At 41.6% G+C, this 21,416-nt stretch overlaps 2 protein-coding genes across 2 annotated transcripts; both read left to right on the top strand.

The window, feature by feature from the left end:
- LOC118362435 (adenylosuccinate synthetase isozyme 1 C) lies at positions 1–6,290 on the top strand. Its single transcript, XM_035742760.2, has 13 exons — positions 1–274; positions 1,553–1,655; positions 1,746–1,808; positions 1,904–1,954; positions 2,554–2,620; positions 2,781–2,888; positions 3,064–3,145; positions 3,233–3,359; positions 3,567–3,721; positions 4,620–4,744; positions 5,166–5,263; positions 5,411–5,560; positions 5,933–6,290. Exons 1-13 carry the CDS (start codon positions 77–79, stop codon positions 5,983–5,985), a joined length of 1,380 nt encoding a protein of 459 aa, XP_035598653.1. The 5' UTR covers positions 1–76; the 3' UTR covers positions 5,986–6,290.
- Positions 6,291–6,694: 404 nt separating this feature from the next.
- On the top strand, positions 6,695–17,860 carry LOC118362436 (apoptosis regulatory protein Siva-like). The gene is made up of 4 exons (XM_035742762.2): positions 6,695–7,017; positions 15,062–15,238; positions 15,842–15,995; positions 17,687–17,860. Exons 1-4 carry the CDS (start codon positions 6,897–6,899, stop codon positions 17,733–17,735), a joined length of 501 nt encoding a protein of 166 aa, XP_035598655.1. The 5' UTR covers positions 6,695–6,896; the 3' UTR covers positions 17,736–17,860.
- Positions 17,861–21,416: the final 3,556 nt, after the last annotated feature.

The following is a 21,416-nucleotide window of genomic DNA, read 5'->3' as shown; positions in this document are numbered from 1 at the left end:
CACCGAGACATTGATATGGCAATACTACTCTTGGAAACATTCTAGTCTGTTTCGGAGGGACAGCATAAGCAACATCATGTCGTTTAGCTGTTCAGCAAAAGACCACAAGAGTTATACAAATCCACCCTCCAACCCAACCCAAGGGCTGAAGCGGCCACGGAACGAAACAGGGAACAAAGTGACAGTAGTGCTCGGTGCGCAATGGGGAGATGAAGGCAAAGGAAAAGTCGTGGATTTATTGGCGACTGAGTCTGACCTTGTTTGCAGATGTCAGGTAATATCGTGTGTATATGATACGATATTAATGCAAAGTTCACATACTTGAACTGACAAAAGTTATATCATCATGTCATTGAATTATAAGCATGGATGCTGTAAAATTCATGGTGAGTCTTTAGCAAATTGTGTTCCAACACATCGGAATCAGTGACTGTCACTGTAGCATATTGAACTACAATGTGACATTGGAAGGCATTGGAAAATGGTTGAAATAGCACATGTTTTTTTTGCCCTAAATGTTCTCTTATGTGTTGTCCTCGAGGTTATAAGGGAATTTAGGATCAATAAAGTTCCGTTGTGTTTTCTATTTTATCATTGCAGGAAATTAGTTTAGATTGAATTGTTTAAATAATTTTAAAATTCCTTGGTGGACCCGTTCTTCAATTTCAACTGAATTTGTATTTATTGACTTGACTGGAGTTTAAATTAAACTTTTCAAATTGGAAAATTGACTGGTTATTTGTCTCTTCTTATGACATGATCATTACAAGCATATTCTCTCAACTGGGGATCTATACCTCACACATCACTAAATTGTATCTATCTGAAGACCAATACAGTAAAATGCTCAAATAGACCAAAGTACTGCTGGGGGAAGGAAGCATTAGAGGACAATTAGACCAATACTCATAGAATTACAAAGGGTTATTGATATAATAAAGAGGGTGTCATAAACTATTCTACTATATAGAGCTTGACCTCCTTAATGAAGATGATGTCACTAATGACACTTAGGCAATGTTTCTTAAGATCAAAGTTTCTCTTTGACCAGCAAAGAAAAGCAAAACTTGCTCATAAATCATTTATTGGGGGACTAACAGTGTAAAGTCCATTACACAATTGTTGTGTTGTACTCTCCATTGACAGTAGGTCACAGCACTGAGCACTCTGTGTACTTCTTCAGCCAGCCCCACCCACTGGGCTGGTGCAGGGTCACATTCCCAGTGTGACTTGACATTGAGAAGGCCGGGTCTTAGCCGGGGTGACGGAGTGTAGGGTCTGGCAGTCAAGTCTGTTAAAATAGTTGGTAGGGGGTAGCTTTGTGACAAGGAGGGGGCTTAGACTCTATTACACACTGACTCAAATAAGATTCTACGTTTGCTCTGGATGCATGGCCAGTGGATGTCCTGACAGTTTTATGTCCATGTTCTGCTGACCCTTTTTGCAAAACAGCCATAAATCAAATCAATAACTGTCCTTTGGTGAAATGAAGCTGCCTGACTTTGGTGACAGTTGGAGGTTTGCTAAACACAATCTTGTTTTGATCTTCTAGGGCGGTAACAATGCAGGCCACACAGTGGTAGTGGAAGGCAAAGAGTATGACTTTCACCTTCTCCCCAGTGGAATTATCAACCCCAAAAGTATATGTGTCATTGGTGAGTGTTTCTCTACTCTTTATCCCCATTTCCACTAATTCCAGTAGGCAATGGTCAGTATGCTCTTATCTAGCATATGTTCCCTTGTAGGTAATGGCGTAGTCATACACCTACCAGGTTTGTTTGAGGAGGCGGAGAACAATGAGAAGAAAGGTAAATTAAATATTTTTAGAATAACAGTCAATGCTGTAGTTGTCAAGTGACGCGGAAGCCATTACATTACTTTTTTTTCTCAATTCTCTGACCAGGTCTCAAAGGCTGGGAGAAGAGACTAATAGTCTCTGACAGAGCTCACCTTGGTATGTGTGTATTTTTCTGGTTCCACAAATGAAGCGAAGATGTATACAGAATATGTGATATTTTTATCTGCATAATGTACTAAGTGTACAAAACATTAAGATCACCTGCTCTTTCCATGAGATAGACTGACTAGGTGAATCCAGGTAAAAGCTATGATCCCCTATGATCCCACTTCAACCAATGTAGATGAAGGGGAGGAGACAGGTTAAAGAAGTATTTTTAAGCCTTGAGACAATTGCGACATGGATCATGTTTGTGTGTCATTCAAAGGGTGACTGGGCCAGACAAAATATTTAAAGGAAAAGTACATATTTGGGTATTTGTTTCATTAGTCCATTGTTGACATAGTCCCAAAATGTTTTGCTTGTCACCAATCAAGTTTTCAAGATATATAACTTAAAAAATACAGAAATCATGATGCATTTTGCATTATATGATGCTGAATTTGGAAAAATACAAAATTAAGCATACAGGAATGATTTCTGTATTTTGCAACTCAATATTAGAAGGTGTTCCTAATGTTTGGTATACTCAGTGTATATTTGTGTATTGGGCTTGGAGAAAGGATGACATTTATTTTGCTTTTATCTTTCAACAGTGTTTGATTTCCATCAGGTTGTGGATGGAATTCAGGAGACCCAGAGACAAGCAACAGAGGGAAAGATGTAAGGGTAGGGAAGGCAATGGTTGCTTACATAAAGGTAGAGAGTACAATGGCTCACTGTCAATAGAAATCCCAGGAAATCACTTTCACAGCTGATGTAAAATTGCAAATGCTACTTTTTAATCCCCTCAGCTAAAACAGGTGTGTTTTTCTCATGACAGAATTGGAACAACCAAGAAAGGCATTGGACCCACCTATGCCAGCAAGGCATCTCGCACAGGACTGCGTGTCTGTGACCTGCTGGGAGACTTCAAGGAGTTCTCTACCAAGTATGCTTACTGACAGACAGGACACAATATAAACATCTAAACCTGACATACAATAAACATTTTGAGAGTCCAACAGTATATGGTTGTAGCTGTCTCAAGACTTTACTCTTGAACTAAATTGACCAACTAAAGTGAAAGGTAATAGAGATTGAGATGATTTGGGAGTTTCTTTCAGATTCAAGAACCTTGTCGAACAGTACCAGTCCATGTACTCATCCCTGACAGTTGATACTGAAAGTCAGCTGAAAAAACTGAAGGTATGTGGTAAATCCCCTCCGAATGAATAGTCATGGACTACAGATATATTAGATCTATGAAACTTCTTGTTGTCTTGTACTGTGCAGGAGTATGGAGAGAGGTTGCGGCCGATGGTTCGGGATGGAGTCTATTACATGTACGAGGCTCTTCATGGACCCCCAAAGAAAATTCTGGTGGAAGGGGCCAACGCTGCCCTCCTCGACATTGACTTTGGTAAGAAATGTCATGGTCCCATTGCGGACTGTTATAAAAAATAAATAGAGTCCGCACACTCCTAAGCTCCAACGTGGGCCTTTATTCACAAACAAACAATCTTACATTAAGGATCGTGCCAATGATAAGATGGATAAGAAAGTGTGATGGTTACATGGACAACTCATCTGTATTTACATTTATTTCCACTTTCTCTCTTCCCTTTAGGCACATATCCTTTTGTGACCTCATCAAACTGCACCGTTGGTGGGGCATGCACTGGTCTTGGCATCCCTCCCCTGAATATTGGTGAAGTGTATGGTGTATCAAAGGCCTACACCACCAGGGTGGGAATTGGTGCCTTCCCCACAGAACAACTCAATGTATGTGCTCATTCATCTATATAGACATTCTTGACTCTCTCAATAAGGAGATTATATTGTAACGATTAAAGATGAACAGCCATAGCAAGACTTGAACCGGTGACCTTGAGTGAGAGAGTACACTATCACCTGTGCCATGAAGGTGAAGACCTCTTAGCAGAGGTTGTAGAGCATTTACATACAGGAAGGGTTAGTAGTTTGATATATACAGTTTGTTTGGACATGTTCTTTTCTTTTGAGGTACAAGTTGAGTTGGATATGTATAGTAAACCTAGTGTTTAAGATCATATGACTCTCACACATGTAGGAAGCCTGGTATCAAAAGGCGCTGCCTCTGTGGCCAGCTGTCAGATTGTGTGAGAGGCCTGTTACAACACTCTTCAGCTCTCATGCTGATCACATGTTCAAGGCCTAAATTTAGGCCAGAGTCAGGGTTCAAGATAGACATACTGTCTGGTCTGGGGTTATGTAACCTAACATGAGAACTGTCCATGGGGTTTCTGGTCAATGTGTTTCAGCTTGATCCCTCACTCCAACTGTAAATGTATTGCTTTACTAAGCTTTTACTGAAATCAATCACATTTATTTTATAAAGCCCTTATACAGAATAGATACTGGGGACTGACAATGTGGCTCCGTCCAAAGTTACCTCTGGACAGGGCCAACCAGGCAGGATGTTACCCCACCCACTTTGCCAAAGCACAGCCCCCATACCACCAACTTTATATCAACAGACCACTAACTAACTTCCCTAAGACAAGGCTGAGTATAGCCCACACAAATCTCCCCCACCGCACAAGTGTTTATTTTCAATACTTTTTTGTAATAAAAACTATTAAGACTGGTGTCCATAAGTGGACAACACTGAAGTATTCTAAGCTGAGTGGGTTTTGTGCAGGTGACAGGTGAGCTGCTGCAGACAAGGGGTCATGAGGTGGGCGTGACCACAGGCAGGAAACGTCGCTGTGGCTGGCTGGACCTGGTCATCCTGAGATACGCTCACATGATCAATGGCTTCACTGCGTGAGTGGATATGACTGAAAGGCAGGCTGCCAAATCTTAACTCTTTTTGAATATCTGACCCTACTCTTTACTACATTGACATTCTACATGTTAGTCATTTTGCAGACACTCTTATCCAGTGAGACTTACAGTTAGTGCATTCATTTTAAGATAGCTAGGTGGGACAATCACATATCTCAGTCATAGTAAGTATATTTTTCCTAAATAAAGTAACTATCAGCAAAGTCAGTGCTAATAGGGGAGAAAAAAGTCAGGGGCGAGTGTTAGTTCACGAAAGGCAAGTTATTTTATTTGTTATTTCTTTATCTGCCTTGTTCAAAGTGCTGTATCTGTCTGTGACTGCTCCTCTGAATGTAACTCTTGTAGTAGTTTTCATCTCTTTCCTGAAATGTGTTAAACAAATAACATTGCTTCCTTAAAGCATTGCTTTGACAAAACTTGACATCCTTGATGTGCTGGATGAGATCAAAGTAGGAGTGGCCTACAAAATCAATGGCAAAAGAATTCCCCATTTCCCAGGTATGCTCTCTAAATTCGATTCAAAAGTACTGTACCAAACTAGGCCTACCCTGTAAAATAGACATTTATAGAATTCATGAAGTATTATCTATACAAAAACATTTAATTTCTCCTCTGATTTATGATCTTCATCCTTCACTCACATAGCTGACATGGAGCTGTTGCACAAAGTGGAGGTAGAGTATGAGACCTTCCCCGGCTGGAAGAGTGACACGTCTGCAGCCAGGAAGTGGAATAATCTCCCCCAGAAGGCTCAGAACTACATCCGCTTTGTGGAGAACCACATTGGAGTACCCAGTAAGTTACATATAGGATAGAGGGTGTTCCTGCTGACCCAAACTGATAACAAAATAAATCCTTCTTATTGGACAAGTAGGCCTATAGGTCGTAGTAGTAGTACCTCCATTTCAAAACATTTTCTTCAGTTGCATGTCTACTGAACATGACCCAGTTTTAACCATACCATAGTCCAGCATACTATTACTGACCCCTATATAGGAAACTGAAGAGCCAACTGAGTACCAGGGACATGGCTTAAATGTGCCAGTAGGGGCACTATACTATATCATAACTAGTACCCAGTTCTGCAAGGATGATACTTGTCTAGTGCAAATGTTTTGGGGATGTGTTCATGTTTTTTGAAATGTCCTTTGTCATTTCTCTCTACAGTTAAGTGGGTCGGTGTAGGAAAGTCCAGAGAGTGCATGATCCAGATGTTCTAGAGAGTTTACCTCCTCTCTCCTCAAGATGGACGCACAAAGATATGGCATGGTGTGACATATGTTTGCAACCCCCAAACTGTCTAATATTGTGGTAAAAAAAAAACTTATGCCAACAGATTTGTGTAGCTTTGAAACAATGTTGACTGGTAATGTTGGTAACTTTACATCTATCTATGCAGTGCTTCTCATCAGTAAGTTGCCTTGTGATGATGTCGGCCAGAAAGTCCTATTACTGACCAAGGAGTAAATCTTACCTTGTGCCACACAACAAACATGAAAGATAAAAACACATCCAATAACTTTTCCTCCTGTGTAACCTTACCTGCCTTACATCTACTGTTTCAGTCTTTTTTACTCATTTATCATACCAGCAGACTACACATATTTTGTATCAACCAGCTGTTTGTTTGCACATGTTTAGGAGTGAAACAGTGTGATAAATAATTGTCATCCTTGTAAATGCAAGTAATTTTGTAGTAGGCTAATATGGAATTTGATTTGTCTTTGCTAGCTACAAGTTCATAAGCAAGACCTAACAAAGCATGAGTAAATGAGATGCTGCCTCACTGGATGCTTTGAAATAAAACTTATATGATAGCTACATAACTTGGTATTTTTATGCATTGAGGAATGATAGTATGTAACTAGTAGTGATATTAAAACGTGAGTTTTCTTAAACATTGTAACAGAATGCATCACTAACATTCATAAACTTGCGATTGTGGTTTGAGACAGGTTTGAGCAGGGTTTGCGTGAGAAAACACACAGTGTCATGTGATAAGAGGTCCAAGATCGGGTTGGTTAGTTAGCGTGCTAGTGTATTTTTCGTTGAGGTAGCTGGCTATAAGAACGGTATTTTTTTTTATCCCTATGTTGAAGCAAGCAAATTTGGTCGCGTGTTCTTTGTAGAAATGACTAAAAGAGCGTATTCTTTCGCTGAGTCATTCTCATCACAGTATAAAATTCACGTTGGACAAAAGGAGTTGAATCATCACGGCGTATTTGGGAACACGTACAGGCAAGAGGTCTTCGGTAATGTTTGCTGGCTAGCTAACCAATTATTCAGCTATTCGCTAATTTAGCAATGCTAGCTAGCTGGCCCTACGCTGTTTGATGTTGTTTAGCTAGCTTGTACCAGATAAAACAGTATTCGCTAGATTACATACTGTTAACTAGCTATCTACGCCAAATATTAATGTCAATTGATTAGCTACTTGATAGTAACGTTAGCTATATAGCTAATCCACCCATGGCAGGCATTTAATGCAGTGTATGCCTTTGGTGGCTATTTCTAGGTAGCCACTACCTAGTTACACGTCTTAACAAATCGCTGGGTGGATCTTTAATCTAGCCAACGTTAGGTGAATGTCTCATGTGCGACAGTACTGTAGTTAGCTAGCTAATACGAGGGATGTTTGCATTTGGCCATGCTCTCTGGCAGCTAGGTAACTATGGTGTCTTATTTTGTCACTTAGTCAGACTACATGACCATAACTGTGTGGACACATTCGCTCGTCAAATGTCATTCAAAGTCATGCCCATTAATATGGAGTTGGTTCCCCCCCCCCCCCCTCCCCATTCTGCTATAACAGCCTCCACTCTTCTGGGAAGGCTTTCCATAGCAATGTTCCAACATCTAGTGGGGACTTGATTCCATTCAGTCACAATTTTCTTTTTTCTACTGTGTTATTGATTACTCCATGTGTAACTCTGTGTTGTCTGTTCACACTGCTATGCTTTATCTTGGCCAGGTCGCAGTTGTAAATGAGAACTTGTTCTCAACTAGCCAACCTGGTTAAATAAAGGTGAAATAAAAAAATATATATTTTAAAAAATCATCCCAAAGGTTTTTGATGGGGTTGAGGTCAGGGCCCTGTGCACGGCAGTGAAGTTCTTCACCGATCTCAACAAACCATTTTTGTGTAGACCTCGCATTGTGCACGGGTCGTTGGGGGGAGAGAAACGGACCATTATTTTTTCCAAACCTTTACAGTTGGCACTATGCATTCCGGCAGAACCTTCTCCTGACATCCATCAAACAAAGTGTGGGAGCTGCTTTGTTAGACATCAGTGCGGCTTTTGACATTATCGATCATAGTCTGCTGCTGGAAACTTGTGTTATGTCTTTACACTAGAGGTCGACAGATTTATGATTTTTTTTAACACCGATACCAATTATTGGAGGACCAAAAAAAAGCTGATACTGATTAATTGGCTTCATATATATATATATATATATATATATATATATATATATATATATATATATATATATGAAATAATGACAATTACAACAATACTTAATATAATACATAAATAAAGATCTCAAATATGTTTAAATAATGTAGAAACAGTGTTGGAGGAGAAATTAAAAGTGCAACATGTACCATGTAAAAAAAATCTTAACCTTAAGTTCCTTGCTCAGAACATGTGAAAGCTGGTGGTTCTTTTTAAGTCTTCAATATTCCCAGCTAAGAAGTTTTAGGTTGTAGTTATTATAGGACTATTTCTCTCTATACCATTTGTATTTCATAGACCTTTGACAATTGATGTTCTTATAGGCACTATAGTATTGCCAGGCTAATCTCGGGAGTTGATGGGCTTGAAGGCACTGCTTCAAGCATTGCGAAGAGCTGCTGGCAAACGCAGGAAAGTGCCGTTTGAATGAATGCTTATGAGCCTGCTGCTGCCTACCACCGCTCAGACTGCTCTATCAAATTATAGACTTAATTATAATATAATAACCACACAGAAATACGAGCCTTAGTTTTCAGATTTGACCATATTAATGACTTATCATTTCGAAAACAAAATGTTTATTCTTTCCGCAAAATACGGAATCATTCTGTATTTTATCGAACGGGTGGTAACATTAAGTCTAAATATTGCTGTTACATTGCATAATTATGTAAAATTCTGTCAAATTAACTACGGTCTTTGTTAGTAAGAAATGGTCTTCACACAGTTCAATGTGCCAGGCGGCCCAAACTGCTGCATATACCCTGATTCTGCTTGCGCTGAACACAAGAGGAGTGGCACAACTTAGTTAGAACCCTAGTTAGTATTGCCTGCTGACATGAATTTCTTAAATAAATTTGCAGGTTTAAAAATATATACTTGTGTATTGATTTTAAGAAAGGCATTGATGTTCATCGTTCGGTACATTGGTGCAATGATTGTGCTTTCTTTGCGAATGTGCTTTTGTGAAGTCACCCGTTTGGCGAAGTTGAAGTAGGCTGTAATTCAATGATAAATTAACAGGCACCGCATTGATTATATGCAACGCAGGACAAGCTAGTTAAACTAGTAATATCATCAACCATGTGTAGTTAACTAGTGATTATGTTAAGGTTGTTTTTTTTATAAGGTAAGTTTAATGCTAGCTAGCAACTTACCTTGGTTCCTTGCGGCACTCTCGTAACAGGTGGTCTGCCTGCCACGCAGTCTCCTCGTGCGTGGATTGCAATGTAATCGGCCATAATAGGCGTCCAAAAATGCAGATTACCAATTGTTATGACAACTTGAAATTGGCCATGCCATGCCGATTAATCGGTCGACCTCTACTTTACATCCCCTGCTATATTGTAGATAGTTACCTGTCTAACAGAACAGAAGGTTTTCTTTAACTTCTTATGGCTTAGATCCTGCTAATGGGCTCGATATGACAACAGCCAGTGAAAGTGCAGGGCGCCAAATTCAAAACAGAAATCTCATAATTAAAATTCCTCAAACATACAAGTATTTTACACTATTTTAAAGATGCACTTCTTGTTAATCCCATCAGTGTCCGATTTCAAAAAGGCTTTACGACAAAAGCACACCAAATGATTATGTTAGGTCTGCACCTAGTCACAGAAAAACACAGCCATTTTTTCCAGCCAAAGAGAGGAGTCACAAAAAGCAGAAATAGAGAGAAAATTAATCACTAATCTTTGATCTTCATCAGATGACTTCATGTTACACAATACATGTATGTTTTGTTCGCTAAAGTTCATATTTATATCCAAAAATCTGTTTACATTGGCTTTCAGTAATGTTTTGCTTCCAAAACATCCGGTGATTTTGCAGAGAGCCACATCAATTTACAGAAATACTCATCAATGTTGATGAAAATACAAGTGTTATGCATGGCACTTTAGATACACTTCTCCTTAATGCAACCGCTGTGTCAGATTTCCGAAAAGCACACCATGCAATAATCTGAGTACAGAGATCAGAGACCAGAACAAGCCATACAGATATCTGCCACGTTGTGCAGTCAACAGAAGTCAGAAATAGCATTATAAATATTCACTTACCTTTGATCTTCATCACAATGCACTCCCAGGAATCCCAGTTCCACAAAAGTTTGATTTATTTGCCAAATGCACAGAATACAACAAAACATGTAGACTACCATGAAATGCTTACTTACAAGCCCTTAACCAACAGTGGCATTCAAGAAGAAGAAGAAAATATTTGCCAAGTAGGCAAAAAAAAAAGGTAGTAATAACACAAGTATAACGTTAACTAGGATATATTCAGGGGGCATCGGAACCGAGTCAGTGTGCAGCGGTACAGGCTAGTTGAGGTAATCTGTACATGTAGGTGGGGGTGAAGTGACTATGCATAGGTAACAAATAAACGGCGCGTAGCAGCAGTGTAATGTAAATTATGAATTGTTCAGCAGTCGAATGGCTTGGGGGTAGAAGCTTTTGAGGAGCCTTTTGGTCCTGGACTTGGCACTCTGGTACCACATGCAATGCGGTAGCAGAGAACAGTCTTGGAGACCAGTCACCCAAGTCTTGACAATTTTATGGTCTTTCCTCTGACACCGCCTAGTATATAGGTCCTGGATGGCAGGAAGCTTGTCCCCAGTGATGTACTGGGCCATTCGCACTACTCTCTAGCGCCTTGTGGTCAGATACTGAGAGGTTGCCATACCAGGCAGTGATGCAACCAGTCAGGATGCTCTCGATTTGTGCAGCAGTAGAACCTTTTGCGGATCTGGGGACCCATACCAAAGCTTTTCCTTCTCCTGAGGGGGGAAAAGGTTTTGTCGTGACATCTTCACGTCTGTCTTGGACCATGATAGTTCATTGGTGATGTGGACACCAAGGAACTTGAAGCTCTCAACCTGCTCCACTACAGCCCTGTCAATGTTAATGGGGGCCTGTTCGGCCTGCCTTTTCCTGTAGTCCATGATCCGCTCCTTTGTATTGCTCACATTGAGGGAAAGGTTGTTGTCCTGGCACTGCCAGTTCTCCTACTTCCTCCCTATATGCTGTCTCATCGTTGATCAGGCCTACCACTGTGTCGTCAGCAAACTTAATGATGGTGTTGGAGTCGTGTTTGGCCACGCAGTCGTGGGTGAACAGGGAATAAAGGAGGGGACTAAGTACACGCCCCAGTGTTGAGGATCAGTATGGCAGACGTTCTTACCTAGTCTTTCCACCTGGGGGCGGCCCGTCAGTAAGTCCAGGATGCAGTTGCAGAGGGAGGTGTTTAGTCTTAAGCTTAGTGGTGAGCTTTGTATGCACTGGTTTTGAACGCTGACCTGTAGTCAATGAACAGCATTCTCAGATAGGTGTGCCTTTTCCAGGTGGGAAAGGCCAGTGTGGAGTGCGCTTGAGATTGCGTCATCTGTGGATCTGTTGAGGTGGTATGCAAATTGGAGTGGGTTTAGGGAGTCCGGGAGGATGCTGTTGTGAGCCATGACCAGCCTTTCAAAGCACTTCATGGCTACTGACGGGAGTTCCATGGGGCAGTAATCATTTAGGCAGGTTACCTTCACTTCCTTGGGCACAGGGACTCGGGTGGTCCGCTTGAAACATGTAGGTATTTCAGACTTTGTCAGGGAGATTGTAAAAGTCAGTGAAGACACTTGACAGTTGGTCCGCTTGCTTTGAGTACACGTCCTGGTAATCCGTCTGGCCCAGCGGCTTTGTGAATGTTGACCTGTTTAAAGGTTTTGTTCACATTGGCTACCGAGAGCGTTATCAGTTATCCAGAACAGCTGGTGCACTCGTGCACGCTTCAGTGTTGCTTGCCTCAAAGCTAGCATAAAATGCATTTAGCTTGTCTAGTAGGTTCACGTCACTCGGCAGCTCGCATCTGGGTTTTCCTTTTGTAGTCCGTAATAGTTTTCAAGCCTTGCCACATCCGATGAACGTCAGAGCCGGTGTCGTAGGATTCAGTCTTAATCCCGTGTTGACGCTTTGCTTGTTTGATGGTTCGTCTGAGAGCATAGCTTGATTTCTTATAAGCGTCCAGATTAGTGTCCCGCTCCTTGAAAGCGGCAGCTGTAGCGTTTAGCTCGATGCGGATATTGCCTGTAGTCCATGGCTTCTGGTTGGGATATGTACGTACAGTCACTGTGGGGACGACATCATCAATGCACTTATTGATGAAGCCGATGCCATTGGATGAATCCCGGAACGTATTCCAGTCTGTGCTAGCAAAACATTCCTGTAGTGTAGCATCCGCGTCATCTGACCACTTCCGCATTGAGCAAGTCACTGGTACTTCTTGCTTTAGTTTTTGCTTGTAAGCAGGAACCGGGAGGATAGAATTATGGTCAGATTTGCCAAATGGAGGGAGAGCTTTGTATGCATCTCTGGAGTAAAGGTGGTCTAGGATTTATTTTGCACGTGACATGCTGGTAAAAATGCTGGTAAAAATTTGATGAAACTTAAGTTTGCCTGCATTAAAGTCCCAGGCCACTAGGAGTGCCGCTTCTGGGTGAGCATTTTGTTCTTTGCTTATGGCCTTATAGAGTTGGTTGAGAGCGGTCTTAGTGCCAGCTTCGCTTTGTGGTGGTAAATAGACGGCTACGAATAATACAGATAGTGTGGTCGACAGCTTATCATAAGGTACTCTGCCTCAGGTGAGAAATACCTTGATACTTCTTTAATATTAGACATTGCGCACCCGCTGTTATTGACAAAGACACATACCTCTTACCAGAGGTAGCATCTCTGTTCTGCTGGTGCTTGGAAAATCCTGCCAGCTGTATATTGTCAGTTTCTTCGTTCAGCTACGTCTTGGTGAAACATAAGATAGAACTGCTAAAGGGGTCGTAGTTAGCCTGCAGAGTTCTGTTCCACTATCCAGGTCTATGCCCAAACAGTTCGAGCTACTACTTTTAAAAGTCAATCTCTAAAGAAATAAATACCTCCGCTGTTTTCAACCAGGATCTCAGTGATAATTGTCTGCGTCCGTTATAGGTCCACGGTCAAACGACCACCCCTCATCACTGTCAAACGCTCCCTAAAACACTTTCTAATCGACCTGGCTCGGACATGCTGGAAGGATATTGACCTCATCCCGTCAGAGGATGCGATGCCTGGTTGTTCTTCAAAAGTGCCTTCCTCACCATCTTAAATAAGCATGCCCCTTCCAAAAAATGTAGAACAAAGAACAGATATAGCCCTTGGTTCACCCCATACTTGACTGCCCATGACCAGCACAAAAACATCCTGTGGTGCACTGCACTAGCTTCGAATAGTCCCTGCTATATGCAACTTTTCAGTGAAGTTAGGAACCCATATATACAGGCAGTTAGGAAAGCAAAGGCTAGCTTTTTCAAACAGAAATTTGCATCCTGCAGCACAAACTCCAAAAAGTTGTGGGACACTAAAGTCCATGGCGAATAAGAGCACCTCCGCTATCCACTACACTGAGGCTAGGAAATGCTGTCACCACCGATAAAGCCACTATAATCCAATTTCAATAAGCATTTTTCTACGGCTGGCCAAGCTTTCCACTTGGCTACCCCTACCCCGGCCAACATCTCAGCACCCCTACAGCAACCCCCCCCAGACAGACAGCTGATGTTCTGAAAGAGCTGCAAATTCTGGATCCCTACAAATCAGCTGGGCTAGACAACCTGGAGCCTCTCTTTCTAAAATTATCCACTGAAATTGTTGCAACCCCTATTACTTGCTTGTTCAACCTCTTTCGTATCGTCTGAGGTCCCCAAAGATTGGAACGCTGCCGCAGTCATGCCCCTCTTCAAAGGGGGAGACACTCTAGACGCAAACTGTTAGACCAATTGCTGCCCACCTGACTAGCATCACTACTCTGGACGGTTCTGACTTAGAATATATGGACAACTACAAATACCTAGGTGTCTGGTTAGACTGTAAACTCTCCTTCCAGACTCTCATTAAGCATCTCCAATCTAAAATTAAATCAATCTGCTTCCTATTTTGCAACAGACTCCTTCACTCATTTTGCAATACATACCCTTGTAAAACTGAATATCCTTCGGTGATCATGTACAAAATAGTCTCCAATACTCTCCTCAGACGACATCCAATTTGCTATGACAGTGCCATCCGTTTTGTCACCGTTTTGACCCACCACTGCGATCTGTATGCTCTCGTTGGCTGGCCCTTGCTACATATTCGTCGCCAAACCCACTGGCTCCAGGTCATCTAAGTCTTTGCTAGATAAAGCTCCGCCTTATCTCAGCTCACTGGTCACCGTAGCAGCACCCACCCGTAGCACGTGCTGCAGCAGGAATTTTTCACTGGTCATCCCCAAAGCCAACACCTCCTTTGGCTGCCTTTCCTTCCAGTTCTCTGCTGCCAATGACTGGAATGAATTGGAAAAAACACTGAAGCTGGAGACTTATACCTCCCTCTAACTTTAAGCATCAGCTGTCAGAGCACCTTACGATCATTAAACCTGTACACCGCCCGTCTGTAAATAGCACACCCAACTAACTCATCCTCATATTGTTACTTATCCTCTTGCTCTTATCCTCTTGCTCTTTTGCACCCCAGTATCTCTACTTGCACATCTCACTCCAGTGTTAATGCTAAATTGTAATTATTTAGCCTCTATGGCCTATTTGTTGCCTTACCTCCCTAATCTTACCACATTTGCACACACTGTACATAGATTGTTCTATTGTGTTATTGACTGTACATTTTGTACATTTATCCCATGTAACTGTTGTTTTTGTCGCACTGCTTTATTTAATCTTGGCAAGGTTGCAGTTGTAAATGAGAACTGGCCTACCTGGTTAAATAAAGGTGAAATAAAAATAATAAACTGCTAGTATGTTAATGTCTCGGCACCTCTCTTCCAGAAAAGACGAAGAACCTGCTCTTCAATGGGACCAAAATCCGGAATATAGATGCAGAGAAGTGCTCAGCAATACAGCCATCGGGGTCAGGTATGAAACCTGATGTGAGCCAGACACTCCTGAGGGGACAGACACTGATTGGGCAGGATGGCAGACTACAGAGAACTACACCTGTTCAAGGTAATGAGCTTCTCATGTAAAACTGCAACCTTTCACCCACATCTGAGAGTGGGCTGAAGGAAACCACTACTATCAGACTTGGAATCGCCATTCCAACTTCATTTCAGGAAATGATTACTGTTTAGTACAGGGGTGTCAAACTGCTGGTTGTGTAAAAAAAAATAAAAAAAAATTAAGACTTAAACAACTAGGGCCGGGACAATACCAGTATCGCATTTCTTTTTAGAGGTAAAAAAATAAACACCGCAGACGACCGGGTCCATTAGAAACCATCTGTATGTAAATGTTGTGTGCCATGGGTTGTAAAATAAGTTGGATGACATGTTTGTTTCAACATTAGGGCTGTTTTTCCTAAAGAAGTTAAATCCACTTCGTGTTTTTATTCCTTGCTGCGATACTGGTATTGTCCCGGCCCTATATACAACCAGTTGATGTGATTTTTGGACTCATCTGTGACCTTACAGGGGAGTGTGAACCCACAGATACTTGGCTCTCTTTGTAATGAGTTTGACACCTGTGCGTTAGTACATGAGACGGACACTTGCCCACAATTGGGATATTTTGACACATTTCCAGAATGGTCTGTGTGTATGGTTGTCTCAGGTTCAGCGTTGGCTCCAGTGGGGTGCTGTGTGTGTCAGAAGGCCCAGGGCACCAGGAGGCCGTGCTCCCAGTGTGACCGCCCAGCCTGCCCCTCCTGCATCCAGCAGTGCGCCAGCTGCTCCAGATCCTGCTGCTCTGTCTGCACCGTCATCGAGTAAGTGACTCCTCACCCTTCTCCTTTCATCCACTGAATTTGCCCTTTTTTTAATCGAGTCAGAGGGAGCATCTCCTCCGAGTTGAGTAAAAACGGCAAGCACTGCATCTACTGCGATTTCGCTATCATAATGTAACGACCTCAGGAAGTTAAATAAATTAAATAATTTCCATGGTATATGGAGTTCTCGACTTAGTTTATTCTCAATGCTCACACAGGGTACCGTGTGGGCAACGCCAAATCTAATAAAATCAACAGGAAGCTCACTTTGTCAGGATGTACTAAAGGGGCAGAACAATAGACTGCATGGTCATATAACATAACCTGCACCCCCCCCCCAATTGTTTTTTTGCTCAATATCAAAATGCCTGTATCGCAAGAATCAAGGTTTCTTTGAATTCATGTTTATGCATTTTATATTGGTTTGTTCTCGTATTTATGGTCTCGCAGCCTTCACTCCTGTGCTGTGCTCCTTCCCATTTACACAAGAGTTCTGTAAATAATGGCGAGAGGATCATGTCTCCGCCCTAACAATGAAAGTCGTTATCCCAAAGGCACGTGACAAGCTTAGGTCCAAAATAAGCCCATAGAAACGCATTGGGCTTATTTTGGTGAGAGTGAAACCTCTAGCTTCGCCTCTTCCTTTGTTTACACACCAAGCCCCTCTCTCTGCAACTCACACTAACAAAATTGAGAGGTTACCTCTTCCCCTCTGACAAGCGGTTTCAATTTGCTATTTGCATGAGCGGTTTGGTCCAACAATCGGTCATGGACACCGAAACAGATTGAGACATTATTTTACTGTAATAGAAAATGTACCTTTCTAACGATACATGTTTGTCTCAACTACTCAAATTGCGCACAGAGCACACATTACTAAAGCAGGAGTATCAATGAACATTGATTCTGGAAATGTAATACTCAGTTTGTCACATTGCTGTACCGCTAGCAGCATTTTAGTCTGTATAGTCTGTTTATAAATGTGCAATAAGCATAACACTACTGTAAGGATTTGGCAAAATGTTCTCATTCTGAGAAATAAGGTAGGCCTCTTGATTTTTACGTCTGCCTCGTTAGCTTGCAAATAGATCCAAGTTGGTTAAACTTGAAATATAAAGATTAGTTGGCTACTCACTAGCACGTTTACTTGAGATTGTGATGTGTTAATTTCCTATAATGCCTGTTACAATAAATTAGTCATTATTAGTGAATATGCATCATGCATGGTTTTGGTTTTAAATTTGTAACTGGGCATTTTCACAGACTTGCAAGCCACATCAGTGATTATTGCAAAAAAGCAGGTTAAACTAATTTGATAAAATAAATTGATTAGTGAGGCTTATTTAGCTTAATTTCACACACCTTGAATTCATTAGATTATTGCTGACTGAAATGCCTTGTATTTGAGCTTTAAATGTACAAGAGCTTATTTAGTAAGTCTATAGTGAATTGCCTAATTTTCTTTATTTTTAAATCAATGATTTTTTGGCCGTATCACCCAGCCCTAGACTGGACTCTGCTAAATCCTGCATAACTGGTACATGTGTGCTGACAACACAGGCGCAACTTTCCATGAGGGTACCTATGATTGTATGCAGTATTTTATGATTTAAGCAAGCAGTGCAGAGCATCTAATGTCTCTTGTACTTTATTTAGCCTGTTACTCATTGTTTTCTCTTTATCCTCCTCAGCTACAGTGGACAGTATGATCAAGTGCTGTGCTGTGGCTGCGCATCATAATCAAGGATCAAGGATTGTTTTTATACATTTTAGTTGTCATTTCACATTAAATGTTAACTCTCAAATGTTATACATGTGTATTTTTGTATATATGTAGTTTGTGGAATAAATACTTTGCTTGCTTCTTTGCTTGTCATGCACAGTTTACATGGAGCTCTCATGAATGTTCAATATCAATCATGACTTCTTATGCTGCCCGTAACAGAAGTGTATGTAGATCAAGGTTCCACCAAGTAATCTAGTGGACCAGCAGGTGGCAGTGTACATCAAGGCCTGATTTCAGACATAGCTGGGAAAAGATTCCTGTGACGGCTAAATACACTGGCAACACTTTCTTTTTCTTTCTTGCCTTCAATCAGTGACTGATTTCAGGGTCACTTATTATGCTCTGGGTAATTGTTCACAGTTGTGGATATACCCAGATGTGCAGATTACCAGTCTAACAGGATTCAGTCATGTCACCCAGGCCCTAGCCTGCTCCCTTGGACACTTGTGTAAATCATAATGGATTGTAATACTCTAAAACCCGAATAAGGCACTAAAGCCAGTGCAAAATACACCTGCTAAATCTTGACTGGAACCTCCATGCGATCATATTACTCCAGTATTAGCATCTACGCTTGCTTTCTGTTATGGCTAAGGCTGATTTTTTAAAGGTTTTACTGGTAACTTGCAAAGTATTTAATGGACTTGCTAAGATTTGGTCCTTCCCTACATATACTTACTCTACGGTTATAGATGCAGGCCTCATTGTTCCTACAATTTCTAAGCAAACAACTGGAGACATGGCTTTTCCCTATAGAGCCTCTTTCTTATGGAATGTTCTGCCGATCCATACGAGGGACACAGACTGTCTCAACCTTTAAATTAAAGCTCCGGGATGCCGACCTTCTAGGCAAAGTTGCAAAGAAAAATATCTCTGACTGGCCAATAAAAATAAAATATTAAGATAGGCCAAAGAACAGACACTGGACAGAGGAACACACAAATGTTGATGTTCCAGCTACTCAACTAGTCTAAAGCATGCCAGTTTTATTGCTTCTTTAATCAGAACACAGTTTTCAGCTGTGCTAACGTAATTGCAAAAGAGTTTTCTAATGACAAATTAGCCTTTAAAATGGTCAATTTGATTAGCTAACACAACCTGCCATTGGAACACAGGAGTGAGGGTTAGTGATAATGGGCCTATGTAGATATTCCATTAAAAAAATCTGCCGTTTCTAGCTGCAATAGTCACGACATTAACGATGTCTACACAGTATTTCTGATCAAGTTATTTTGATGGACAAATAAATGCTTTTCGTTCAAAAAGGGCATTTCTCAGTGACCTCAAACTTTTGAACGTGTGTGTGGAAGCCACTTGAAATGAGTGGATTCGGCAATTTCAGCCACACCCGTTGCGAACAGGTATAAAATCGAGCACACAGCCATGCAATCTCCATAGGAAAACATTGGCAGTAGACTGGCCTTCCTGAAGAGCTCAGTTACTTTTAATGTGGCACTGTCATATGATGCAACAATTCAGTTCATCAAATTTCTGCCCTGCTAGAGCTGCCCAGGTCAACTAAGTGCTATTGTGAAGTGGGAAGTCTAGGCGTGACAATGGCTCAGCAGTGAAGTGGTAGGCCACACAAGCTTACAGAACGGGACTGCCAAGTGCTGAAGCGAGTACAAATCGTCTGTCCTTGGTTGCAACACACTACTGAGTTCCAAAAACGTTCGGGAGCTTTATGAAATGGGTTTCCATGGCCGAGCAGCCACATACAAGCCAAGAATCACCATGACAAGTGTCTGCTGGAGTGGTGTAAAGCTCTCTGCCATTGGGCTCTGGAGCAGTGGAAATGTGTTCTCTGGAGTGATTGTCGGCTAATGGGGATCCTAATAAATCAAATTAATCATGCTTCACCATCTGGCAGATCGAAGGATGAATTTGGGTTTGGCGGATGCCAGGAGAACACCACCTGCCCAAATGCATAGTGCCAACTGTAAAGTTTTGTTCGGACTAGGCTTAAGTTCCAGTGAAGAGATATTGAATCTACAGCATACAATGACATTCTAGATGATTCGGTGCTTCCAACTTTGGCAGCCGTTTGGGGAAGGCCCTTTCCTGAATCAGCATGACAATGCCCCCGTGAACAAAGCGAGGTCCATACAGAAATGGTTTGTCGAGATCGGTGTGGAAGAACTTCACAGAAGAGTCTTGATCACAACCCCATCGAACACCTTTGGGATGAATTGGAACCCGACTGCGAGCCAGGCCTAATTGCCCAACCTCACTAATGCTCTTGTGGCTGAATTGGAAGCAAGTCCTCGCAGCAGTATTCCAGCATCTAGTGGAATGCCTTCCCAGAAGAGTGGAGGCTGATATGTAAGCAAAGGGAAGACCAACTCCATATTAATGCCCATGATTCTATTATGAGATGTTTGACTAGCAGGTGTCCACATACTTTTGGCAATGTAGTGTATCTACCTGAAATGACATGATCTAAGTGATTGATATATTGTATTCAGCAGTCATAAAAGTATGCCTTATTTACTTTGAAGAACTACAAAATAGTGATTATCAGACCGCATAGGCAGCAGCTCTATAGACATGAGATGACTTGGAATGAAATAGTCATCAAATAAAACAAATGTGATATACACAACTAAAACATTGGAATAAAGTAATGTGAATAAATGATTGTTAATAAGTGAAGCAGAAATGGCTAGTCACTACCATCATTGGACTTTTATTGTTTTATTCTGTGTTATAGCATTCAACCCACAAAATGCATTTAATGTTTAAAAAATGATTTTGTATTACAAACTGGCTGGTTCAAGACCTGAATGCTGATAAACTGACAGCTGTGGTATATCAGACCGTATACCACAGGTATGACAAAACATTCATTTTTACTGCTCTAATTGCGTTGGTAACCAGTTTATAATAGCAATAAGGTACCTCGGAGGTTTGTAAACTCAGCAAAAAAAGGAATGTCCCCTTTTCAGGACTCTTTGTCTGTCAAAGATAATTAGTAAAAATCCAAATAACTTCACAGATCTTCATTGTAAAGGGATTAAACACTTTTTCCCCATGCTTGTTCAATGAACCATAAACAATTAATGAACATGCACCTGTGGAACGGTTATTACGACACTAACAGCTTACAGACAGTAGGCAATTAAGGTCACAGTTATGAAAATGTAGGACACTAAAGAGGCCTTTCTAATGACTCTGGAAAACACCAAAATAAAGATGCCCAGGGTCTCTGCTCATCTGCGTGAACGTGCCTTATGCATGCTGCATGAAGGCATGAGGACTGCAGATGTGGCCAGGGCAATAAATTGCAATGTCCGTACTGTGAGACGACTAAGACAGGGAGACAGGACGGACAGCAGATCGTCCTCGCAGTGGCACACCACGTGTAACAACATCTGCACAGGATCGGTACATCCAAACATCACACCTACAGGACAGATACAGGATGGCAACAACAACTGTCCGAGTTACACCAGGAACACACATTCCCTCCATCAGTGCTCAGACTGTTCGCAATAGGCTGAGAGAAGCTGGACTGAGGGCTTGTAGGCCTGTTGTAAGGCAGGTCCTCACCAGACATCACCGGCAACAACATCGCCTATGGGCACAAACCCACCGTCACTGGACCAGACAGGACTGGCAAAAAAGTGCTCTTCACT

The sequence above is a fragment of the Oncorhynchus keta genome, chromosome 29, assembly GCF_023373465.1.
Source record: "Oncorhynchus keta strain PuntledgeMale-10-30-2019 chromosome 29, Oket_V2, whole genome shotgun sequence".
Lineage (NCBI taxonomy): Eukaryota > Metazoa > Chordata > Actinopteri > Salmoniformes > Salmonidae > Oncorhynchus > Oncorhynchus keta.
This window is presented reverse-complemented; position numbering and strand designations above follow the sequence as displayed.